This window comes from Momordica charantia (assembly GCF_013281855.1).
Source record: "Momordica charantia cultivar OHB3-1 chromosome 2 unlocalized genomic scaffold, Mcharantia_2.0 BLBB01000002.1, whole genome shotgun sequence".
In the NCBI taxonomy this organism is placed as follows: Eukaryota; Viridiplantae; Streptophyta; class Magnoliopsida; order Cucurbitales; family Cucurbitaceae; genus Momordica; species Momordica charantia.
In genome coordinates, this window is record NW_028275160.1 from 6593646 (window position 1) to 6618244 (window position 24599).

The window sequence follows — 24599 nt, forward strand, 5'->3', positions numbered from 1 at the left end:
TTTGTTTTTATTCCTTCTCTGGGCGCGCAAGATAATAATATATATATATTTTTTATTAAAAATAAAAAAAATTAAAATATTTTTTTTAGTACAGGTGGAAGTTCGAACTTACAATGTGAGGATTTGATTTGAGTTATGTTGTAATAATATAATTTATTTTATTCGAAGCTGATGGTATTAGCAATTTTCCGTAAAATCTAATTATCATTCAAAATTGTTTTGAACATTGTATTCTTCCAATGGGATAAGTAATAATTACACAGCGCGCTTTCGTTCTAATAGAGAAGCTTCCACGAAAATGAAATTTCTAACCCAACTTTACTGAAGGTTCCTCTCCACTGCAGTTCGCGTTGGAAGTTCTTCACTGGAACAAGAACAAATTAGCCAGATCGGTATCTGATTCTGAAATTTCAGGAGTTTTTGCTCAGTAAGTTCCGTTTCTTATTTACCTCTACCAGATTACTTTTCCTCCTCTCCAATCAAATTATTATACATTTTCTTTCTCGAAAAGAACATAAAATTTATATTATTTATGCGGCGATGATGTTTAGATCATTTCCAGTGGCATCTTTATTCTCTTGATTGTTGAGGAAGCTCGGAGAATTGTTTGATGCTGGTAAAATCAAGCAGTATAGGCAGATATTGTCACCGCAATTGAGTATGGCCAAGAGCCCTAATCCAGCATAGATGCTATTTTGTACTCGATTGTTTGGGCTTGGTGGTTGCTCGAGTATAATTATTATTTGAAAATTAAAAAAGAAGAAGAAGATGATGAAGAACTAATTCTGGTGAGAAAACTGTGGCGTGTTTTTAGAAAATTATGGAGGAAAGAGTCCAAAAAATCCCCGATTAACGATCCATAACTTGATACACTTTTCATCCGGTTCAAAAGGTAGCAGTTATATTTTTGGGAAACTTTTTATATTGTTACAATTCAAACATGGGTGAGGTTTTTCCAACTACGACGCTCAAGGGAAGTAATTATTACTACGACAAGTGGGGAGAAAGAATTTGGCTGGTTCTAATGAGAAAGAGAAATGGAGTAGTCAGAAGCTCCCTGATCAATTGCAGGCAGTGTTTGAAGAACTAGCATTAGTCTTTGCTTGAAAAGTTTTTCATCAATTATCCAGTGCCTTTAGGTTTACAGTTGAGGTAGAGAAAGAATTCCAAAATGAGCAGAGGAACTTGGCTAAGTCAAAACTTCTTCCCATTATCTTGATTTACCGTTGAACAATTTGTGGTTCCTTTCTGAAGTCTTGAAGGTGTTGCTTTTGCATTAATCCACAACACCTTATCCTTCCTCCTGCCTAGTTTTTGTACAATATTTGCCTTTACTTTGTGCTTCGGGGTGGGCATAGGTGTCCCTCGGTACAGGGGAGCAAAATTCCAACTCCCTTTTATCAAGGGAAAAAAAAACTATAATGGTTAGTTTGTTCGTTAAACTGTTTTTTGGTGTAAATGTTTTAGTTTCTTAGTTGATAATTCTTATATAAGTAGAGGCTTTAGTAAGGCTTTAGTCCTTGCAGTAGAATATTAGAAACTATCTTGACTTTGAGTAAAGATTTCTCTTGTGAATTTTGGAAAGAGGTGCCCAAAAGAGTTGAATGTAGTCAGAGGGCATCCCATCAAATTGTACTGGATGGGCAATGGAAAAACGGGTGCCTTGATTTTTCCCATCACCCCTTAGGCATGAACCATATTCCCTCCGGTGAACATAAATTCAATTACTGGGAGGTTAATTTTGAAAGGAGTGCTAGGGTTAATGTCAGTTTTTTAGAGTTCAATTTTATAAGTTTATGGCCATTTTCCAGCAATTAAATGCGGTTCCAGCAGACTCTTGGCTTTCTTGAAAGATGTTAGCACAAGGGGCGACACGAGTTCAAATCTTAAGGTTGTTTCGCTCCCTAAATTTAATGTTGGAATGTAAAACTTTGCCCACAGACGAAAGATGATGCAGGGCATAGCATAAATGAGACCACTCATCAATGTCCATAGCTCCACTCCTGTCCTTGTTAGCACTTATCAGATATTGAATACAAACAAATCACAATTAGCTCAAGGAAGTCGAATATATATTATATATATTATTTTTATTGAGAACAACAAAAGTGAAATAGGAAATTGAACTTCCGACTTTTAGAGAATGGGTAAAATATCTTAATTGTTGGACTATGCTCATCTTGTCAAGTTGAACATAAATAGCATTTTATGTGACTAAGGAATTTTGTCGGTGGATATTTATTTTATTCATTTTATGTAACTAAGGAATTTTGTTGGTGGATATTTATTTTATTTTATAAACAATTATTACTTATTGTTAGGAAATACTAGCTTTTTATGAGGAAGGTGGTATAAATTTGGCATTAACATTCTTTTCCCATCATTCACCAGGATTTCTTACCTGATCTGAATGAGGAAGTCCGAAGGAGATAAGAAGATCTTAAGCTACAACGATGTTGTACTCAGAAAATCAGACTTGGACATCCTTAGCGGTCCATATTATCTGAATGATCGCATCATTGAGTTCTATTTTAGCTATCTATCCTCATACCATCCTTCTAAAGACATCCTTCTAGCTCCACCTTCAATTGCTTTCTGGACAATGAACTGCCCCGACTCCAATAGTCTCGACGATTTCCTACGACCTCTCGATCTGTTTAACAAGAAGCTTGTGATCTTCCCCGTCAATGACAACGACGATGTTAGCAAGGCCGAAGGTGGGAACCACTGGAGTCTTCTTGCTTTTTACAGAGAATCAAACACATTCATTCATCATGACAGCAACAGAGGGATGAATAAACATCACGCCAAGAGACTCTACAAAGCTGTGGCTAGATTCACCAGCAACGACTCGAATTTGACGTCTGAGCCCGGATATGTGGAATGCATGGAGTCGCCTCAGCAAGTAAACGGTTATGATTGTGGTTTATATGTTACAGCCATAGCAAGAAGCATATGTAGCTGGTATGCGCAGAGGAAAGAGGTCGATGGAGATGGTGGTTGGTTTTGTGCAGTGGTGGAGGAGGTTACCCCATGTTCTGTTGCTAATATGCGTAGCGAAATCCTGGAGCTAATAAGAAGTTTAATGGCTGTGAAGGAATACCAACCCGCTTCAAGATAATATTGTTGTTAACTTTACTTACGATTTTATATTACTTTTTATGGCCATTTTTGTGTTGTTCATGGAGACTTTGAATTTGGTCGAAATGATCTGACTTGGTCTCGATCGCTCTGGCAGATGAACGGGAGGAAGTCGATATAGCATTTTGGCTATTAGTACTTGATGTTTGGTGTATATACATTTTTTAATTTAGTCACTAATTTTTTAACATTTTACAATTGAGTTACTCAAATATCTAATAGTAAACTTATATGACATTATCGACTAGCGAATATCATATGAGAGAAGAACGCAATTCAAGATGGAAAATTGTCGATGGCTTTATCTAGAGTTTGAACGCAATTCAAGACAGAAAATTGTCGATTGCTTTATCTAGAGTTTGACTCTCTCAAAGCGATTGATGATTCAATGGAAGAAAATTTAGTTCAACCTGAACCTAGTTTGGTGGTTTAACTTTTCCTTTCTAAAGAAAATATATATAATATATGTATATCCTCTTCAAAGTAATTTGTAGAGGTTTCCTTTCTAAAAAAACTAAAATAAAATTACATGTAGAGGTTTCTTTCCTTTTTTTTCCTCTCTTAATGACCTTTTTATTTTCTAATTTTTTTGTCAATTTTCTCATTAAAGATTAAATTAAAACTTTTTAAACATTAGAGGAACATTGAAAGAATAAAAACATATATTTATCCTAACATTTACAAGGGAATGTTTTTAGATTGAGAAAAATACTAATTAAATATTTCGTTCTAGTTTCTGAAATACTTTTAAAATGATTTTTTTAAAATACCAATTAAATATTTCGTTTTAGAATACTTTAAAATGTTTTTTTTTAGTTTAAAAATTTATAGAATATTGCAAACATAATTTATAAAAAAGTTACCGATGCCTTGAAATTTTACCATTGAATTATTATATAACGAAACATGATACTTTTATATACTTAAATAATTATAACAAATTCATCTATTCTTTAGTTTTTTGTTTCTTTCTTAAACCAAAAACATAAACAAAGCTGCAAAGTGCACGTCCAAATGGGTGGTTTTGACATTGGAAACAATTGATCTGCATCAACAAACTAGGTCTATTTTTTTTCTTTTTCTTTGTAACATTCATGTGTATGAGTGAGCCATGTGCACCATGGACTCTTTCTCTTTTGTTCTACCGTATTCATGAAAGATCTCTGCCTTATTAGAGAAAGAAGGTTCAATCAAGGAGACAACTATGCCTCCCCATAAGAAAAAGCGCTCTACTCGAGAGATGACTAATCTCATTGATCATATAACTGAGAGGTAATGTGTCATATTAGAAGTGAACGATAAAAGATATCTTCAAATTACCACGATAATGCTGCCTGTTTCCACACCATAGTTTGAACTCCACCCCTCTCTCTAATTACTTTACTTTTTCTATTGACCTTATGATTATGATGGTTATTGGTTCTCAACAACCTAGGTTGAAATCCTAACATGTTTAAAAGGAACAAGGGGAAATTCATTTTTTTTTATTTCCTCGAATAGATATCATGTGGCTTATGCTAAGTTGATCCCTATAACTGAAACTCATAGCTTGGACTGAGCAAACACTATGACCAGCACCAGCACCAGACCTCATGGACCTCATGGTACGTGAGGTAAGCTTCCTAAGGCCTAGTACTCATAAGATTCCTCAAAATCTCCTTCCATCACTCACACTATCTATAAACAAACTATAACTATACAAATCTAACAAATTTGTCAAATAAGTACAAGTATGTCATGGTTAGTACTCCTAACAAATCTCCCTATGCAATCTGATCCATACAGTATTAGCTTCCTAATCACAGTCGCTGATCCCCCAGGGAAACCAAAAGAACCACACCATCCTTGAGCGTGAGATCTAAACCCATCTCACTCTACCAAAACTCAGAACTGACATGGTTCAATAGAAAATGAAGTAATGAACAAATAAATTAGCAAGAACATGTTAGAGTTCGACACATTAACCAAAAATTTGCGAACCAAAATTGAATACAAAATTGATTTAAGCTCTCAGATACCCACACACTCGAGACAAAATAGTAGAGTAAATGAATAATTTTAATTAGCTCAAAGATACTAAACCTGTGTGTGAACTAAGTAATATCTACTAGTTTTCATGGGAAATCCACCAGATTCTTTATATGTAGAGAGACGCTTCCACGAGCCACAGGCTTACCTCGAAAGCCAACTAATGATCCCTCTTGGAAGTTGAGAACTGAGGACGATGGCTATGCTAGATTAATGCCATATTACCCTAAAATATTCAGCTCAGAAAAGTCAGGAAAAAAGTAGCTATGTAATATAGAATTATTGGCACAACATTTCTCAGAATATTTTACTCATATTTCAAATCTAAGACTAGTTTTACGATACAAGCACAATCCATAAAATATTAAAGATGCTAAGAAACTCTGATTTAGAAAAGTAGACCAAGAAATGGTAAATACCGAGTCTATTGGATGGTGTAACTTTTCATGCCATACTAGTGTCCACTGGATAGCTTCCTAGCACTCTCAAGAATGTAGCGAACTCCTGTCAAAGCCAATTTGTCATTTCCTATTCACCTGCCATTGTGAAGATTTATTTCCTAAATATTGTTTGGTAGATGTGATGGAACGCACCTTTAGATGCCTAAGGGCGTTTTGGGCATTTTGATCAGCCATCGACGCTTCAAAATCCACATAGAAAAGATAGTCGAAGTATCTGCAACAGAGAAAAGAAAAGAACGGGAGAGGGAAAGGGAAAGGGGAAAGGGGGGAAGACAGAGTCCAAATAAAATTTTAAAACCATTGAATTAACTGGAAAGTTCCCACTTATGGAGATACAAATGTATTGGCAACGAGTAAAGAGAATATATATAGCAAAGGCTTTGATGGATATACTTTGAAGATCCGTTATTGTTATCATCAGATGCTCGCAAGGGCTGGTTCCGCAAGGGTCGACTTTCAATCTGGTTGAGAAAACAAAGGGGGCTTAGCTATCAGCCTGTACGGCAGGTGCCTTGAAAAGAGTCCAATAATCAGAAGGCAAAAATAAATACCTTTGTAAGGTTGATTTGACGAAGAGCAAAAACTGCAAGTGCCTTGAAAAGAATTCCCGGACCCTCCTCTAATGAGAAAACTATACTTGTCTGAAAAGGCAATGGACATATTATCTATTACAATTTGCTTACTCTAAACACCATGAATACGAAGAAGTAAAGGACCATAGATATCTTTCCCCTAAAAAAAGCTAACCTTGAATGGCCTATCAGTGCCTGGAATTATGGGCTCTCTTGCTAGCATTAGAAATCGAGTTACATTGTCAGAGTCATCCTAATATAAGAAAGAAAATGGGTAATCGGTGCAGCATTAGGAGAGCATGTATGGGCTAGAGAATGATAAATAAATGCTTAAGACGAACACCTGAATATCTTCAGCAAGTATGTTCAAGCCATATATTGCTGCGGCAATTGAGCTAGCTACAGCTCCTGCATCTTTTAATTTGTGAAAAGCAACATGCTGCATAATACAAAAAATCTCATCAACAATGATTCTGAACAAGCAACCTAATTTTAAGGTATTCAAAATGCTGAAAATTTGAATGATATTAACATAAGATCATCAGATCAAGCCTTCTTATGAGTTATGACTGATAAATGAGCATCCACAAAATATCTAACTAGACTGCTCAGAATCTCTAATAAGCCATTATGGTAGCTTGAAGACAAAGAATGATGAGTTATCAATCACTGCAGACCAAAAATGACAAGAAATCATATATAACAGAAAGACAATTGAACAGCAAACTCTAGGTACCTTTGCAGCACCAGCAGTATCGTCCACTGCTTCTCTGACCAATCCTAGCCTTGTTAATGTGTTCTCACACTGAGCAAGAGCCTGAAACAAGAACAATGCTGAGCCGGAAGGAGGGGAGGGGTAGATTAAAATTTGTGTATATAATAAGACTGCTCTGATTACCTGTGGGTGACTGAGAACCCTCGTCAGTTCCTCGATTTTAACACCATGATTGGCTAGTAAACAATGGCGAACTGCAAATTTTACCTCGCCAACTATATGCAACCTATGGCGAAGCAGAAGATCATAGTTTCTGTGGATGCTTCCACCTAAAGAGTTCTCAATTGGTAAGACAGCTCTGTCAACGATCCACCGTTCAACAGCCTGAGGTAGAAAGAAGGAGAAACGTATCTTTCATTATTTTACATTTTAAATCGCATCAAGTAATCATGTATCCAAGAAATACTATTCTACATGATCAACCTTATGTGAACAAGAATTCGGTATTACTCCTAATTTCTAAAATCTTAAAAGTTCGTATCAATTAAAAATAAAGGAAAGATCAATGTCTAATTCATTCTTATGAAGACACTAGTTAAACACAACTCGTAATTTCAAAAATCCTGAAAGTTATGGATAAACTAACTAAATGAGAGATGAATATTCTAATTTATCCTCAAATTCTTGGAAACTTTTGGGGGGTGAGAAGAAAGCTTCGGCGAATGTACGATACATAAAATAATTTAAGAAATGATCCAAGCACAATTCAAAGTCAGGTGCAGGACACGATGTGAATCGTGCGACCAATTCAAAGTCAAAGAGAATCGAACAGCCATGGTAATGTTTCAGACGCCTAAGTTCCCTCCAAAAATCCCTAATTGAAGCAACTCAAGATGCACTCATCCAATAAAATTTTCACAGTTCGAGGTCCTTACTTCAAAAGCAGCATCAAATTGTTCGCAGGGAACAGCCTCGCAATTCGGGTACGCCTTCGCCGCGGCGGACTCGCTGTATGCACCAGGAACCCCCTAAAAGCGCACCAACATTCCATTATGCAAATGCAAAGACATGCATTGATATCTACTCCATAAATTAGTTCAACAGAGATGCTACGGACATAGCCACCTGGTAGGCAACACGAAGGCGAGATCCACTGGAAACAGAAAACTCGGTCGACGATAAAGGCCCTACGAAACAAAAGAAATCGAAAATTCGATTAAAACCTGCGCGCCACAGTGACCTCAAAAATCAAAAGGCGAGGGCTAGCAACTATAGAAACGTACTCGGTAGCGTGCTTGGATCTTTGATTGCTACTTCGAAAGTAGAGTCCTCCATGACACTCTGCGTTTCAACGAACCGCGAATTCTTGCCACCGACTCCGTGAAGAACAGATAAACATCGAGAAGAAAAGCAAAGCCGCTTCCAGCAAGAGTGAGTATTGACGATTAAGTAGGCCCTGCGATTGGAGGGCGAGGATCTACTGCAAATATACCATGGAAGAGGAGTCGTGGAAGATCGTGGTATAGAAGCCGCCATTGCCGATCTGCACAGAGAGAGAGAGAGAGAGAGACACGCGGGAGAGAAGAAAATCTGTTAGCAGCTTTTACCGTGCCAGGTATTTTAAGCCCGTGTGGAGATATTATAACACCAATAACTTTAAAAATGTTGTAAAATCGAGGGCAAAACAAAGTAGAAAATTAAATTGGATAAAATTAAAAATAAAAATACAAAAAACGGTAATATAAAAGTTGGTATAAATTTCGCAAATTTTATCTCATCTTATTTCATCAATCATGATTAAGTTTTTATAGGAAATTTCTAAAATATCTACGATATGGTGTGTGAGCATCAAGGCACCGAGCATGGATGACAATATGACAAGTGGAGCTTTTGACACTAAACATATGTAATGTTTAGACAACAATTAAATGGTCATCTAATATTAAATATTTATAATAAAAATAAATAAATAAATAAAAGACAACAAGAGTTTTAAGAAAATTACAGTGTTTATGATTTTTTATTTTGGAAGAGTACAATATTGAATGCAATTTTTTCCTATAAAAAAAAACTCCCTAACTTATTTGAATCAAATGAACCCAACCTCGATTCATCAAAGAGATACGGTCATCTCTCTATCTCTCTAGGTTGCATACCACCTTTAAATTGTTTTATTCGTGTATTAGATAATGAGCCCATGTAAAAATTCTCTTTTATTGGCGTCCAATAGGTACACTATTAAATTTGAGTCGAAAGCGGTATAGGAACCAAACTTTCCATTAGTGAAGATATTTTCAATGAACAATATAAGTTTTAATGAATTATGATGATGTAACGATGAAGAAAAAAAAAATCCCAACAATGAAAGATAAAAGAAGGGGTAGAATTTAGGGAAAAAAATATTCTCTCTTAAATTTGAAGATTGTCAATCATGCTTTAGCATTTATACATTGTTAAATATAAATGCATTGTAGGTCAATATATTTTTATCATGATAAATAAATTAAGATATGCTATTGGAAGAAAACAAAGAATGTTATTGTTTATTTGTCCTACTAGTAACTTTTGGAATTGCCCAAGCCCAATATATTTTGGTTCCGTACTATTAATATGTGGACCAATAATTCAGCCCGTATCGAAACACTAAATGAAGGAGCAGCAATCTGCATTTTGGGCCACTACGAACTCGGCCCAAAACTATTCAAAAACTTGGCCCAAATAAATTTCAAAATCCATGGAGTGTGTTTGAAAGGCCCATTTATCATAAACTCCACTTCTGACCAATCTCACTTATTTACCTAATATATTTACAAATTTATCTTAATTCAAAAAAATTAGCGATAATATCTTTGGATGACCGTCTTAGAAACTTATCTAAATTTTTATAATTTTACACTTTTAGATGTGTGCAAGTAAGATTTTAGTTAAATTCCAAATTTACTCCTACTTATTGCATTTTCATTTATTATAGTTTTTTGCTTTTTTGAAATATAAAATAGTTATTTTCATAAATTAATATCACAGTCCTTTAATTAGTGTGGTCCCATTTTAATTGTCAATTCAAATCCCTTAGTTCACTAAATTGATTTTCTTGATTTATCAATATTATTAATTAAAAAATATCTAAATCTCATGATCCTCATTTCTTTCGATTTCTGCTCCATAAAACTAGAGATATAAATGATACATAAAACAATAGAACCAGAGATATAATATACGGAGTATATAGTTCTGATTTCTCTGATTCTCTTTCCGTATAATATATATTATAGCTCTAATTTTATGTATTGTTCTATTTCTTCCTATTTCTCGATATTGTTCTATTTCTCTAGGATATATATTATATCTCTAGTTAAATGATACATAAAACAATAGAACCAGAGATATAATGTACGAGTATATAGTTATGATTTCTCTGATTCTCTGGTTTTATTTCCATAGGATATATATTATATCTCTAGTTTTAAGCCGACGACGGAAGCTTGGGACGGAGCCGTATGATGCGGAAGTCTCACGTACGGTTCCCTGAGAAGGGAGTGGCTACTACCTACTGGACCTTCGACCAACTACCATCGGTTAAGTCCGCTTTGGGGCCACCCCTTACTCTACCATTATTATAGGGATATGGGGTTCGAGACAAAGAAAGATCAAAACAGCATATCATTTTTTCCTTTATACTTTACTGGGATCCGTTTTATGCTATTAGCTATTCTGTTGATTTTTCTCCAAAGAGGAACCACCAATTTACAAATATCATTAACCACAGAATTTAGTGAGCGGCGCCAAACCTTTCTATGGATTGCTTCTTTCGCCGTCAAATTAAAACTAGATATAATATATATCCTACAAAAATAGAACTAGAGAAACCAGAACTATATACTCATATATGCGAACTAATTTAAACAATAGAACCACAGAGCAAGAGATGAACCTCGATTCTGTCCAAAATTGAAACCTAAATATAGCATAAACTACGGTATAATGGGAATCGACGGACTGAAATGCTCATGCTACGGAAGCCGATATAATGGAGCCGCCGGAGACGAAGGGAGACAGCGACAATGTTACCGTATAATGGTAACCAGCGGAATGACAGCGACGGAGACAGCGACGATGTCGGAGAAATGATCGGGTGCTTCAGAGGAAGAAGAAGCCCGATAGTCGGAGCAATGAAAGAAAATCGAGGGAAAAGAAGGAGGTCACGTAATTTTGGGAGTTTTAGGATTTTCAAAGTTGAATTAGCACAATTGGAAGGATTTAATATATTTTTAATAATGAGATAGATATATTAATAATTTTTGTTATGGGTACCATCTAATTTGGAAATTATTTTAGACAAAAACGTAAATTCCAAATACACAATCTCTATGTACTAATCCCAGAAAATTAGGTCAAAATACCATTTTAGTCTGTACAGTTGATCCTCAATTTTATTTCTTTGTCCAAAACATCACATCATAGATACAAGAGCGGAGATTTAATTCTACCCCGTATAACAATTTTAATTTTGTCTTTGTTATTCGACTAAATTTCTCTCTCTCATATATAATGTTTTTTCACACGTCAACTCATCACCTCATAAAAAGCCAAAATTGAAATATACCACTAAAAAACGTAATGCCAAAATAGTTGTCTTCCTTTATTTATTTTTTTTTTTTTGGTTTGGTAAGTTTGAATAACACTTTACACTAAAAGAAGATTCAAAATTGGAGAAACATGGGATTGTAATATTGACGGAGGGACTAATAGAAATTATGCGTGCGCAGTAGTCGCTCCAGTTATCGGCGAATCTGAATATAGTTCAACTAATTAAAAAATATATCATAAAAAAATGTTGTGTACTAAAAAGGAGTTTAAAAAACGTCTTTGATCGTTCAATTAAATTCCTTAATTTTAATATGTAACAATTTAATTCTTACCTTATGACATTTTGTTGGGACTTACTATAATTTGAAAGGGATATAGAGATGTTTAATAAACCATATTTAATTTAGCTTAAAGTGTGTTTGACATACCCTCTAATTTGAACATTTTTTTTCGTAGAATGATATTAAAAAATATTTTAGTTATGAATTTGGTTACGATTAAAAAAATATCACTTCTTTTCCATCTATTACTTTAAAATGTTTTTTTAAAACAAGTTTTAAAATAAATATGGTTTTTTTATTCCTAAAAATCACGTGAAATTATATTACACATACTTTACATTAATAATTCTTCCAAAATGATTTTATTTAGAAGTTATATTAAGTTTGGAAGGGATTTTTACAGGTTAAAAACAACCTCAAAATAATTATAATTGTAGACTATTTATTAATGTTTTGTTTGTTTCTAATTGAAATATATAATTTCACTTAATGGGTTCTAATTGATTGTGTTGTGGCCGTGGATATTATTGACAAACACTTTTATCATATTTGGTCCAATGTAATCAAATCTACCATTCAAACTAAACCAAAATTAGCCAAGTTTAATTAGATTTGATTATAACCTAACTAAATTTTGTCCATGTTCAAACTAAATCCATAATTACTACGAATTATGTTATAACTTTCGTGTCTCACATGTAAAATATGACCGTTTTCATACAAAACAAATTTTTTTACAAAGACTCTCCAAACGGAAGCGAACATTTTCTTAATTAAAAGTTTTATACAATTTTTTTTTCTCAATTAAGGTTTTTTATTTTCCTATAATTTATCTTTTTAGAAATACACTAACTTTTCCCATTAAAAAATTATAATAAAAAAGAGAGAGACACGAGTCATTCTCGTATAAATTTTGTAGGAATAATAATAATTAATAAGTACTTGTAGATAATGATTGGTATAAATCTCCAACTAAGATGTGAGTTCGATCCATATTGTACCTTCTTGAATACTTGAATCTTCTGCATAAATTTTCTAACAGATTATTATTTTTTTATAATCTTCTAACCATAAAAAGTATATATTCATATATAAATACACTGTAATGTAGATTGCTTTCTAAACATTTGTTTGGAAATTATCAATGTATTTAGTTAAACTAGGTTGATGTTGATATTGATATTATAATATAATATACTAATATTTAATCATAGAATTGATTCTCCATTATTCTAAACTAAAATTAATGTAAAAATATGAAATGGTACGTTATATTTCACGTAATTTATATTTTGATTTTTAATCTTTTAAAATTTTGAAATTTATTGATGGTGCAATTAAAGGTTCTTAATTACGTTTTTTCAAAAAAAAGAAAAAGAAAAAAAAATATATATATTGAAATTTATTTAAGGAAAAAGTTGATTTATAATTAAATAATTGTCTAGTTAATATATTCGAAATCAACATAAACTTAACTTACTTATAAATTAAATTTTACCAACTCATCAACATTTCTATTATGTCCAAATTTGGTAATAAAACAGTAATTTAATAACACTAACACTTTAGTTTTAAGTTTTTTTTTTCCTCCAAAGTACTTCAGGTTTCAATTAACAAATTCTAAGGACATTTTTTTTTTTCAAAATGTCTTAATTAAGAATTTTCATTACATTAAAGGTAAAATCGAGAACTTTTGGATTAAATTGAGAATATCAAGATGATTAGGGACCATTTAGTACATTTAACATAATAATGAAAGGGGTAAAAGTATGTAGTTAAATGTAAATAGAAGCAATGTCTCAATTTTAAGAAAATGTGGTTGTGGATGAATATCTCTAAGAAAATTATAAAAATTTAAAATGCACAATGGTTAAGCATTTCACTATTTTTAAATAAATCAAAATTTATTAATACTTAATATTTTGTCCATATCGGTGATATTTTTTATATTTTATCAAATATTTTGTGGACTCATGATATATGTAAGTGTCGATGTGTCAACGAAAGGAGAGGCCAATAAAAATGTAGTTCATCGGTAATTGACATATATCTCTGATAAAGAGAACATGAGTTCGAATCTCTCAATTTTCGATCTTTAAAAAAAGGATTAAAAATTAGTATATTATATTATAATATCAATATAAACGTAGTTTAACTAAATACATTGATAATTTCCAAACAAATTTTTAGAAAGCAATCTACATTACAGTGTATGTATATATGAATATATACTTTTTATGGTCAGAAGATTATAAAAAACATTATTTGAGCAATGTCTCAAATTTAGGAAAGTATGCATGTCGATGTCGATGAATATTTCTAAGAAAATTATTAAAATTTAAAATGCACAATAGTTAAGCATTTCACTATTTCTAAATAAATCAAACTTTATTAATATTTAATATTTTGTCCATATCGATAATATTTTTTATATTTTGTGGACTCATGGTATATGTAAACGTCGACGTGTCAATGAAAGGAGAGACCAACAAGAATGTAGTTCATCGATAATTGGCATATATCTTTGACAAAGAAGACATGATTTCGAATCTCTCAATCTTTGGTACTAAAAAAAAGTACGGAAGGAGAGAGGTGTGATTTTCATGGGGTGTCTCCATTGGAGAAGGAGAGTGGGATTGGAAAAGTATTATTCTTTGCTTGAAGAGGGAGGAGAAGGGTGGGGCCCACATAAAAGGCCCAATATGGGCCCACTTTAGAATAATTCCTTTTGACGGGCGCACCACACCGCAACTGCCAACTTGGATTCTTTCCGGTTTCCCACTCACCTGAACCTCAATCCCTCAAAATTCCTCAAAACGCTCGTATTGTTCACAATTTCATAGAATTTCGAAGTAAATTACCTATTTAACCTCGACATATTTTAAATTTTAATTAATAAATTTAAATTAAAAGCCAACAGTAAAATATTTATTTTATTTTCATTTCCAACGAATATCTAAACAAATAAATTTAATTTAATTCGTTTCAAATCATTCTCGCTCCATACAAGATAAAGAATTTAAAATCATTTCTCGAATTTCAAATCATGAAATTTAAAATCATTTCTTCAAACTTTCTTAACGTCAAACAGATGGTAAAAGCTCGGGAAAGGAGAGATGTTTTTTCTCCTTCCTTCACTGTCCTCGTCGACCCTCTATTTAGACCTCCTTTCTATAATCAATTAATTTAGAATAAATGATGGGTATTGAATTCTATTTGTCCTATATTTTAATGTTTATTTATTCAACTCCATATGTGGATGGAGATTTGAATTCACTAAAGTACGGATGTCTTAACCTTTCAGCCACGTATCAATTAAACAGCAGGATTAAAATCAGCTACTTAATGGATAATTTCAAAATTTTCAATTTTAGCCTTAACCTTGAACAATGATAATGCTATCAGCTCGTCAAAACATAACTAAAAGTCTATTTAAAAATCATTTAAGAAATCACGCAAAAAACAATCAAACAACATACTTAATATCAAGCTAAATAAAACACGAAACATGATTGGATGAACTAGTACGCATAAAAATAATACCGTTGGATCGAAACGGAAGATATTAAATTAAACCATTACTTGATTTATTAAAAAAAGGGGGGAAAAAGTGGAAAAAGTAAAGAAGGAGAATGAAGAATTGGATTGGAGATCCGACAGGATGTTTGGAGGATTCGTGACCGAAACAGTGAGTGAGAATACGAAGATTCGTTTCTTAACATCACAAACCATGTTTTTCAAGGCACACTTTCCCATTCTCTACAACTTTTCCTTTTCTTTTTTCTTTTTTTTTTTTAAGAGAAACTAAATAAATATTTTTATATTTTCTATAAAAAGAAGAAAAAAAAAATATGTGTGTGTGTGTGTGGTTTCTTTGACTGATGGAATTTGACCAACCAACTACCACCATGACTAATCATCCAAGCCCATGGGCCCACTCTCTGGCCCACCACTCCATTTACATTTCTTTTTTCATCCTATTTATTTTAACTTAAAAAAAAAAATACATTTTTTGAGAAGATAAGCTTGCTTGGGATCCAAAGAGTAAGAGCAAATTAGAAATCAATGATTGTATTTTTCTTTTTTGCAAAGAATCAATGATTGTATTTGCATGCTCATCATTTACTAGCTTTGTTGCTTTCATTTTCCCTATAGTAGCTACTCAACCAACTCCCAATATAATTATATTTTTCCATGTTAAATTTAATGTAGTTAGGTAGGTTTAGAATTAGTTTAATAGGTAGACTATAGTATATGGTTTTAGAATTCAATATGAATATAGTTCAATGGGTCAAAACACCTATTTTCGACCAAAAGATCGCGAGTTTAAATCCCACCCAACATATCGTACTAACAAAATTTTGAGAAATTGATTATTTTTTTCTTTTCCCTTTTGATAATAAATGTTCCTTAAAATAGACAATTACAAATTTTGAAAATGACAATACTAGCATTATCTCTATTATCATCCTATTAAGAAAATTGACAAAATCTTGACTAACATGTCATTTAGAATTAAAATCATGAAATTGAAGAGAATAATTTTCTTGCACGTTTATCTTCATAAAACATGACTAGATGTAAATATTAAAATTGTAGTATAGTTTGTTTGACCTTTATTATTAATATTTTTTTCAATATTGAGTAGAAATCACAAATAACTATAAGATCGGGCATTTACTTTTTTTTTTTTTTTGGAAACAACATTTCGACCTTTAATTAACCAGACCTTTTATTTAAAATCAATTATATGTCCAAGACCGTAGGTAGAGATCTAATATGGAGGGATGATGGCAATTAATTAGTCTTTATTAAAGTTAATATACTAGATTAGATGTTTTTTTTATGTGGTTCATTAATTATCATGACCCAAATTAAAGTTTAAGAATTGATTAAGTTAATTAATTAACATTCAAGGTGTCTCCCACTTCATTAGCTCATGATTAAGCCTACGAAAGGCAAATATTCTATAGTTGTAATTTTGAACCATCAATTATTATCTTTTGTTTTGAGGCATGAAATGAAAGGTTCCACACAAGACCACAACACACACTTGTTTGGCCATGTGCTTCTTTTTTCCACACCTACCATTACCAATCTTGTCCAAATCATACCCTTATTAATTTCCCCAATAATTTACCTAAATTTATGTAAATTAGCAAAGTTTTGCGATTGAGATTTATGTTCGTGTTAATCGTGTATATCATTTCGAGAACTCCGTGAATCAAGATAGTTTTTCTTTCTTTTTTCCTTTTTTTTTTGGTAGTGGGAGTAGGATATAATCCAAATATGTAGAGTTAATCCTATATTTGATTTGACTCTTCCAGACAATAAATTGTTTCTATTTCGAATGAAAAATATAGGAGGTGCTGTACCTAGTTAGGACTCGAGATATTGGGACATGATCTAGAAATGAATATAAGTTCTTGAAAGTATTTAATATATTTCATTTTTTACCCCGATCTTAAAATTAAATTTTGAAAGGGTAGCAAATTTTAGAAGTATTGAAAGATTCTATAATTCAATTCTCCTCCAACGCTCTAAAGATTCAATTCTTCAATTTTTTTTTTGAGTTTTTGATTATTTTGTTCTATAGGTTTAGGTATAATTATGTCACTTAAGTTGTTTTATTTTTCAATGTTTGTTTTAAACTTTTTGGTTATTTAAAAATTTACAAGCTTACGTAAGATTCTAGCATCTTTTTTTGTCTAATAAAAAATAGCTTGATGTGTGACAAAAAGAACTGTTTGGCCAAAAATAGGAAGAGATTGGCTTACGTCATTGGCTTAATGGAGAATTGAAGATGTATTTTCGTTTAATAATAAAATTTGCATATATTGTACCTTGTGTTTGTGTGTATATATATTTAAGAAATAGGAATTATAGATCCGTTGGAATATTTTCGTTTATTATTTTCTTATTTTTCGTTTTTAATTTTTGAGAAACACAAAATTTTTAAAATTGTTTTTGTTTATCAAGAAACATTTTTAAAATTAAATATAAATTTCGGAAACAACATAATTAAGTTTTTTATTTAATAACAAAGAGGGAATAAGAAACAAAAATAGAAACGCTATTAAACAAACTAAGAGTAAATCTCAACCTTTTAAAAGCGTTATATGAAGAAAGAGATATATATTTTTTTCAATTATTTTGTAAATAGCACAATTAAATATGTCAGATGGTTTAAATAATTTGGGGGAAAAAAGACTCCCCTTCTAGAATCCAAAGAAAAATTACTCTCCAACATCCATAAATTTGTCATTATATTCATGATTATAATGGAAAATAAAAATTTATAAGACGACATATTTAGTGGATAAAGATTACATAAAAATATAAAAATGTATAAATATTTTTATTGTTTGGATTATTTGGAAAAACCAAAGAATTTCATGTCAGTAGCAATCTTTTTTTTTTATTCTTTAAAAATAATTTAATGATGGAATGCCAAGTAGCAATCTTTGTACGATATTGAAATAGCAATCTCATAAAAGACAGACAATGTAAGCAAACCGAAGACCCTTTGTCAAATAAAAAACAAAAATTACTAATTTTTTTTTTTTATATATTTTACATTTTTTTAATGGTGCAAATCGGTAAGTGGTGGACCATTTTCACCCTCTTTTTATAAATAATTGAAAGCGCCTGTCACTTCTACTATATGTTAGATGTATGATTAAAAAACATATCTAGTGATTATAAAATTGATAATTAGACTGAATAAATAATAACTTTTGTTATTATTTTAGGTTAGTTTACCATTTTAAAATTTATAAGAACCTTTATTTTTCAAATTTTATATGGCATGGGAATGTTGTGTTATAAAATTTTGTTAATCTTAGTCATATAAATTTGTCTAAATCAAATAAGGTAATATTTGATTTTTTTTTTTTTTTAAAGAAAGGTAATATTTGATTATTTGATTTTCTGAATTTAATGAAATGTAATGAGAGTGGTCATGCTTTAAGTCCGTGTAACATTCTCAAAACTTGTTTCTCATTTATTGAAAAATCAATTATTTTCTAAAAGTAGGAAAGTTTTTTTTTATATATATATACAACATGTTGGGGGCAGGATTTGAACTCACAACCTCTTGTTGAAAGTATACGCCAATTACAACTGACCAATGTTGGCTTTGGCAAAAAAAAAAACAGGAAAATTAAATGAAAATAAAGGAGACAAATTATTTTGATAAATTAACCCTACATTAGAAAAGCGACATCTTATAATAAACAAAATTATATGTGTTTAATTCACCTCCACATACCAAATAAAACAAAGGTTACCTTCAAAATTATTTATCTATGTTGAGTGAGATAGAAATAATTACAAACCTAAAATAGATTTAGTTGTAAATGGTAATGCGATGATAGCATGGGTAGGGGAAGGAAAAAAAAAGAAATATTATGAATTGCATCAACATCATTGAATACTGTAAGAATGTAATTTAATTTAAACTATACAAAAAAATGTGATGATGGAAATGGATAAATGAGGAAATTAAGGCAATGAATGATGAGGTGAATGAGTGAGGGAAGGGAAAGGGGAAGGGGAAGGGGAAGGGGAAGGGGAAGGGGAAGGGGATGATAAGATCACCTGTCAGTGTCACTGCATGGCCCAAACCCATCATGATTACCTCAATTCCACTCATCATATTACATAAAAACCACCAATCATAAATATCATTTCATTCTCAATTTAATTCACTATATTCTATTTCTCCCTATTAATACCATAATTATTAATTTGTCGAGAATCCATCATTATGAGTCATTTATTTAATTATTCTCTAGTATAATAAAAATTGAGTGATTCCCATTTTGAAAATTAATTTGTTTGTCTTCGGTTGTTCCTCGAACACGACCTATTGCAAATAATGTGTCAATTACCGCTTTGATTTATTTATTTTTTTTTAAAGATTGATTTGGTCTTTTTTTTAATTATTATTTTGTACATCAAATAATTAAAATATGAGATGACATTATTTAATGTTGAGTATTAGAATAATTGAGAAAAGTTTAATTTGTTTCGTAGGTATTCATTCACCGTATAGATTTCGGACCCGTTTGGGTAATCTTTCATTTTTTTTATATTACATTTTTTTAATATATACAAAAAGAATAGTGATTTCATCTTCCAAACTCCAAACAAAGTTAATAAAGTCTACTTTGATAACCATTTCGTTTTTAGTTTTCAAAATTATGTTTGTTTGGTTATCATTTATTTGGTATGTTTACACTTTTCTCGAAAGTACGTTTAAATCCTTAGTCAAATCTCACTGTTTTTTATTTGTCCAAATTTGGCTTAAATTTTAAAAATATTTTTAAAAAGTAGACAGCAAAACAAAAAAATACATGGTCGAAAGTAATGTTTACAAGCTTAATTTTCAGAAACAGTAAATTAAAAATAAAATGATTATCGAGATCTAAAACAATAATTTCGACCTAAATAACCTATAATCATACTAGTTTAAACAAATGCCTAACTATTATTGAGATATTCATCCATGTATCTAAGTGATATCAATATTTCCTTTCCCATAGCAACTTAGCTCAGCACTCTAGAGACCAGAGGTTCATTCCTTTATCATCACATTTGTTATTGTTTCATTCCTTATCTAAAAAGAAGAAAAAGAAAATTCTTTCTAGTCCTACCTAGGATATACAATATACATATATTATATTATATTATATGTAATCTTTGTGGGTGATATTATATTTTTGGGGGGTGGGAAAAGGACGAGGGAGGGCACTTGGGGTTTGGTGGCTAATGGACCAGTTAAGGGTCGCAGAGGTTTTGGCGATGAATTGCCGGTGTTTAATGGAGCCGTATAGGGTCCACTAAATAGTTGCATTCCACGCCACAGGAGGAGGGCCCCATTTAAAGACAATTCTGGGTTCCTGTGCCTTTCGCCTCATTTCAAACCGTTTGCAGACCAGAAGAACTCATATCGAGACAGTAATGATGAGATCAGGTTGGTCGATACTACGAGAATATCATATTCTATTTATTCATGCTCTAATTAAGCTGTTATAAACACTAAGATATACATATTCTCGCAGTACCAGAAATTTCAATACTCAATCACTTTGACAATAGAGAGGGAAAAAACAAAGCTTTTCCTCCTAACTAAGAAATCCAAATCTCTCTCTCTCTCCTCTCCTCTCCTCTCTCTCTCTGTATTCCCTATGTTGTGTTGGGTTGGGTATTCCCTAGAGCTTCCACAACTCTATATATCCCCCTGCTTTTACACCATCCATTACAAATCCCTCTCTCTTTCTCTCCCTATAGCAAAGACAAGTCTCTCTCTCTCTCTCTCTCTTCTCTCTATCTGTGTGTAGCAAAGACAAGTCTCTGTCTTCTTCAACTCATTCATCCATTCTGCTGATTTTATGAATGGATCATTCAAGTGGACAACACCATGTAAGGATATGAGACAGCTTCTCCTAATGTTTCAATCACATTAATTTTTTCAGTACATGTCTTTTGAGTCAATTAGTTGTTTCTCAAGATGTCCCTTCTTCTAATTACCTGATAATTTTGTTTAATTTGCCTTCAGGAAGCTCAAGCCCAACCACTGGAGAATATGCTGGCCATTTCATGTCCAAAAGTACAGCAAGAGAACAGAAAGCCAATGAGGCCACAGCCAGAGCAAGCTCTGAGATGCCCAAGGTGTGATTCAACCAACACCAAGTTCTGCTACTACAACAACTACAGCCTCTCCCAGCCAAGATACTTCTGCAAGTCCTGTAGAAGGTATTGGACCAAAGGAGGCACTCTAAGAAATGTTCCTGTGGGTGGGGGCTGCAGGAAGAACAAAAGACCATCACCTTCTACTTCATCTTCTTCATCTCCTTCTTCAAAGAGATCACATGATCAACCTCCAAGTGCTAATTCTAGCCATCTGATGCTTACTGATCCCCATCTTCCATCTTTGGCCTTTGAAACCACTGACTTAAGTCTGGCATTTGCTAAGCTCCAAAATCAATCAAATGGGCAGATGGGTCTTTTTGATACCCACAACAACTTTCATAATATGTACTGTGGGTATGGAAGTGGGAGCTCAGGGGAGGTTGAAAATGGTGGATTGAGTAATTTTGAACATTATAACAGCAGCGGTCCTGCATCTACAGCAATGAAGCAAGAGTTGGTTAGCAATGGAGATCAGAATATGGTTTTGTGGGGTTTCCCATGGCAGTTCAACAATGGAGATGGGAATTACATGGGTGATCTTGATTCAGGGAGAGAGAGCTGGAATTTCAATGGAAATGGAATTGCTTCATCCTGGCATGGGCTTCTCAACAGCCCTCTAATGTAAGGCCTTGGAGTGGCTTTGTTTTGACAGAGTAACTAAACAAAGTACTTGAATTACCTGTAATCTTTCGATCATACCAAACCTATGATCTAGCGCTATCAGTGTTCTGGTTAGAGAAGGCAAAGTCAAACTTGGATAAGCTCTTTTTTCACTTGTTTATCTGCTCATTCTAAGGTGAATTTTTCAAGATCTTGATTACCTAACAAATCAAGAAGAGTTTTATAATTTTCTATTATTTTCCAACTAAAACAGTTTCACAGAGCCCATGGGTTGGTTACATACATTAAGAGGGAAAAAAACGTTTTACACCACTAAAAAAGACAGAGAACAGGTATGAGATTGGTTTTAAAATCTGATTTTTGTACAATTCTAATCTAAACAGTCATTTCAAGCTATACTGCAAACTTCCATATATAACAATCTCATTTCTAAGCTCTCATGGAGGGCATAACAAAACCCTCCTAAGTCCTAACAGCATGAATCTAACCAGAATCAAACCATTAAGCTCGAACCCAATAGAAATTAAGTTAAGACGGGAGAAAAAGCCAATGATTCAAATGCCTTGAAACTATATCCAGACTGAAGATGACATTTCATAGTCTGCGTAGTAGTCTGAACACTGGGAAGTACTAAAAGGGTGGCTGTTACAGAACTTTGCATCTTAATAAGTGCTGTTTTCAAGATATTCCGCCATGATTGCCTTCTAGTTGATGTCTATTATTCCCCCAAATCCAACCCCACTATTAAATTAAATCCACCAAGGCAAGGGGCAGGGCAGGGGCACAATTATTTTATAATAATTCAGAAAATGAAGCACCGATTTCGGGGTAGATTTTTCTCTAAGTTCGCAGACAAATCCAAGCGAGAAGATTTGGGCATGAGAGAATAGTCAACAGTCCAGCTTGAAAATTAATTACGCATGCATGAATTAGATTTTTGTTTGGTCGGGGCATTTTTTCAAACATATTGTGTGCAACAACAATGACTTACAGAAATCTTCGGCGGACAGCGACACAGCCGTTGCCGCCATTGGAGAGAGGCAGCAGCCGGCAGCTGTTCATGGACAAATTACGGAATCTTCCAAGTTCCGAGTGAGGTTGAAGCCTTTTTACCTATTCAGATTGAGCCGAGAAAAGATCTGCAGAGACTATCCAGCCCTATATTATCGCTAAAAAAATGACAAAAGTTTTCGAGATTTGTATCAGATTAAAAAACTAATTTGAATGGCCCGCTACAAGAAATCGGTTTCCGCGCCTCGTTTCTTCAACTAAATAATAGCAGTTTATACTTTATAGAAGATTTGTTCTCTATAATTTTTTTTATTTTTTGGTAAGTTTGCATTTCGTTCTTCTAATTTTAAATGGTTCGATTTTGTTCTTAAGTTAAACTTTAAAAATCATCCATATATCGTTATATTTCACCTACTAAAAGAAATTACTCATGTGCACATATTTCTTTTACTCTAAAATTCTAGTATACTACAATAAACTAATACTAACTCATTATTATGTCAAACCTGCCAATCGCTCGAAGTTTAAGTAGCATGATAAGTTGTTTGGACCTTCTTAAAGGTCGACCCGATGTAAACTTTGTTGATAGTTTTACCCTTCTCAAAAGTTGAACCGACCAAAGAAGATCCCAGTAGCTCTCCCTCGTAAGGGACGAGCTGATGTTTTTTTATGTTGGTTGTCACAAATCAACAACCAATTTCTCCAACAAGATGCTATGATTTATAGAGATAGTCCTAACTGTTCTTCGACCGTTGTCAGAAGTTCAACCTCTATGAATAGGGAATCTTGTCTCATTTTTAGGTATGCGAAACTATTATCTCTTGAGTAATAGATCGGATCAAGACTAATTTGAGTATCAGAAATTTTTACTCTCTTCATAAAAGTTCATTCATTCCTCGACCTCATTTATATATGAGTTTTACAATACTTGATCATTTTTGTGATCAAACACCAATTATAAAAATTGAGCATGTTATAAAAATTAAAACAAAACTTTTAAAATCGTCAGAACAGAGTTTATAATTTATAAATCATTAATGAAAAATCAACAAGTAACTAATAAGTAATAAGTACTAGTTCAAAGTTATGGACTTTGAAAGTAAAAGGAAGCAAAGGTAAGACTTTAAAAGTTTAGGACCTAATAAAATAAGTGCAAAATTTATTAACCAAAATATGTATTAAAATTAAATACTAAATTTGAATCAATAGACTGATACATCCTTTAAAAGAAATACTTGAAACAGAGGATAAGCTTTTTGCTATGGTGAATATTTTTTTGATCCCTATATTTTTAAAATATTTTTCTTTTAGAAAAATAATCATTTTAATCCCGACTTTCTATCAATAATTTCAACAAAACATTGTCTTCATATACCTAAATTTTATATTAAACGGTTTTCGTTGTATATAGAATTTGTGTTGAAATTTTGTAAACATAAACCAAAATAGTCACCTTTTAAAAAGCGCATGGACTAAAAATGAATCA

General features: G+C 32.4%; 3 protein-coding genes across 4 annotated transcripts; 2 read left to right on the top strand and 1 right to left on the bottom strand.

The window, feature by feature from the left end:
• The first annotated feature begins 243 nt into the window (after positions 1 to 243).
• Positions 244 to 3329, top strand: LOC111015386 (Cysteine proteinases superfamily protein). The gene is made up of 2 exons (XM_022290398.2): positions 244 to 427; positions 2392 to 3329. The coding sequence occupies exon 2, from the start codon at positions 2411 to 2413 to the stop codon at positions 3119 to 3121; it is 711 nt and encodes a 236-aa protein (XP_022146090.1). The 5' UTR covers positions 244 to 427; positions 2392 to 2410; the 3' UTR covers positions 3122 to 3329.
• Positions 3330 to 5052: 1723 nt separating this feature from the next.
• ADT2 (arogenate dehydratase 2) lies at positions 5053 to 8636 on the bottom strand. Of its 2 annotated transcripts, XM_022290567.2 has the most exons (12): positions 8201 to 8621; positions 8043 to 8104; positions 7853 to 7945; positions 7101 to 7301; positions 6939 to 7019; positions 6546 to 6641; positions 6378 to 6455; positions 6182 to 6271; positions 6024 to 6091; positions 5763 to 5844; positions 5589 to 5673; positions 5053 to 5395 (listed from the first exon to the last, which is right to left on the bottom strand). In XM_022290567.2, exons 1-11 carry the CDS (start codon positions 8451 to 8453, stop codon positions 5614 to 5616), a joined length of 1164 nt encoding a protein of 387 aa, XP_022146259.1. In that variant the 5' UTR covers positions 8454 to 8621; the 3' UTR covers positions 5053 to 5395; positions 5589 to 5613. The 2 variants fall into 2 exon arrangements, with proteins under 2 accessions (XP_022146259.1, XP_087977321.1); XM_088121195.1 differs by having other exon boundaries at positions 6939 to 7301; positions 8201 to 8636.
• Positions 8637 to 20829: 12193 nt separating this feature from the next.
• LOC111015391 (dof zinc finger protein DOF3.2) lies at positions 20830 to 22254 on the top strand. Its single transcript, XM_022290405.2, has 2 exons — positions 20830 to 21211; positions 21348 to 22254. Exons 1-2 carry the CDS (start codon positions 21185 to 21187, stop codon positions 22104 to 22106), a joined length of 786 nt encoding a protein of 261 aa, XP_022146097.1. The 5' UTR covers positions 20830 to 21184; the 3' UTR covers positions 22107 to 22254.
• The last annotated feature ends 2345 nt before the right edge of the window (positions 22255 to 24599 follow it).

Excerpts from the sequence above, each read along its gene's own strand:
- LOC111015386 (XM_022290398.2), top strand. The coding sequence starts at position 2,411 with ATGAGGAAGTCCGAAGGAGATAAGAAGATCTTAAGCTACAACGATGTT.
- ADT2 (XM_088121195.1), bottom strand. The coding sequence starts at position 8,453 with ATGGCGGCTTCTATACCACGATCTTCCACGACTCCTCTTCCATGGTAT. Across the intron at positions 6,642-6,938 it reads ATACTGCTGGTGCTGCAAAG|CATGTTGCTTTTCACAAATT; the intron begins GTACCTAGAGTT and ends TGTATTATGCAG. Across the intron at positions 6,456-6,545 it reads TACTTGCTGAAGATATTCAG|GATGACTCTGACAATGTAAC; the intron begins GTGTTCGTCTTA and ends TTCTTATATTAG.
- LOC111015391 (XM_022290405.2), top strand. The coding sequence starts at position 21,185 with ATGGATCATTCAAGTGGACAACACCAT. Across the intron at positions 21,212-21,347 it reads ATTCAAGTGGACAACACCAT|GAAGCTCAAGCCCAACCACT; the intron begins GTAAGGATATGA and ends ATTTGCCTTCAG.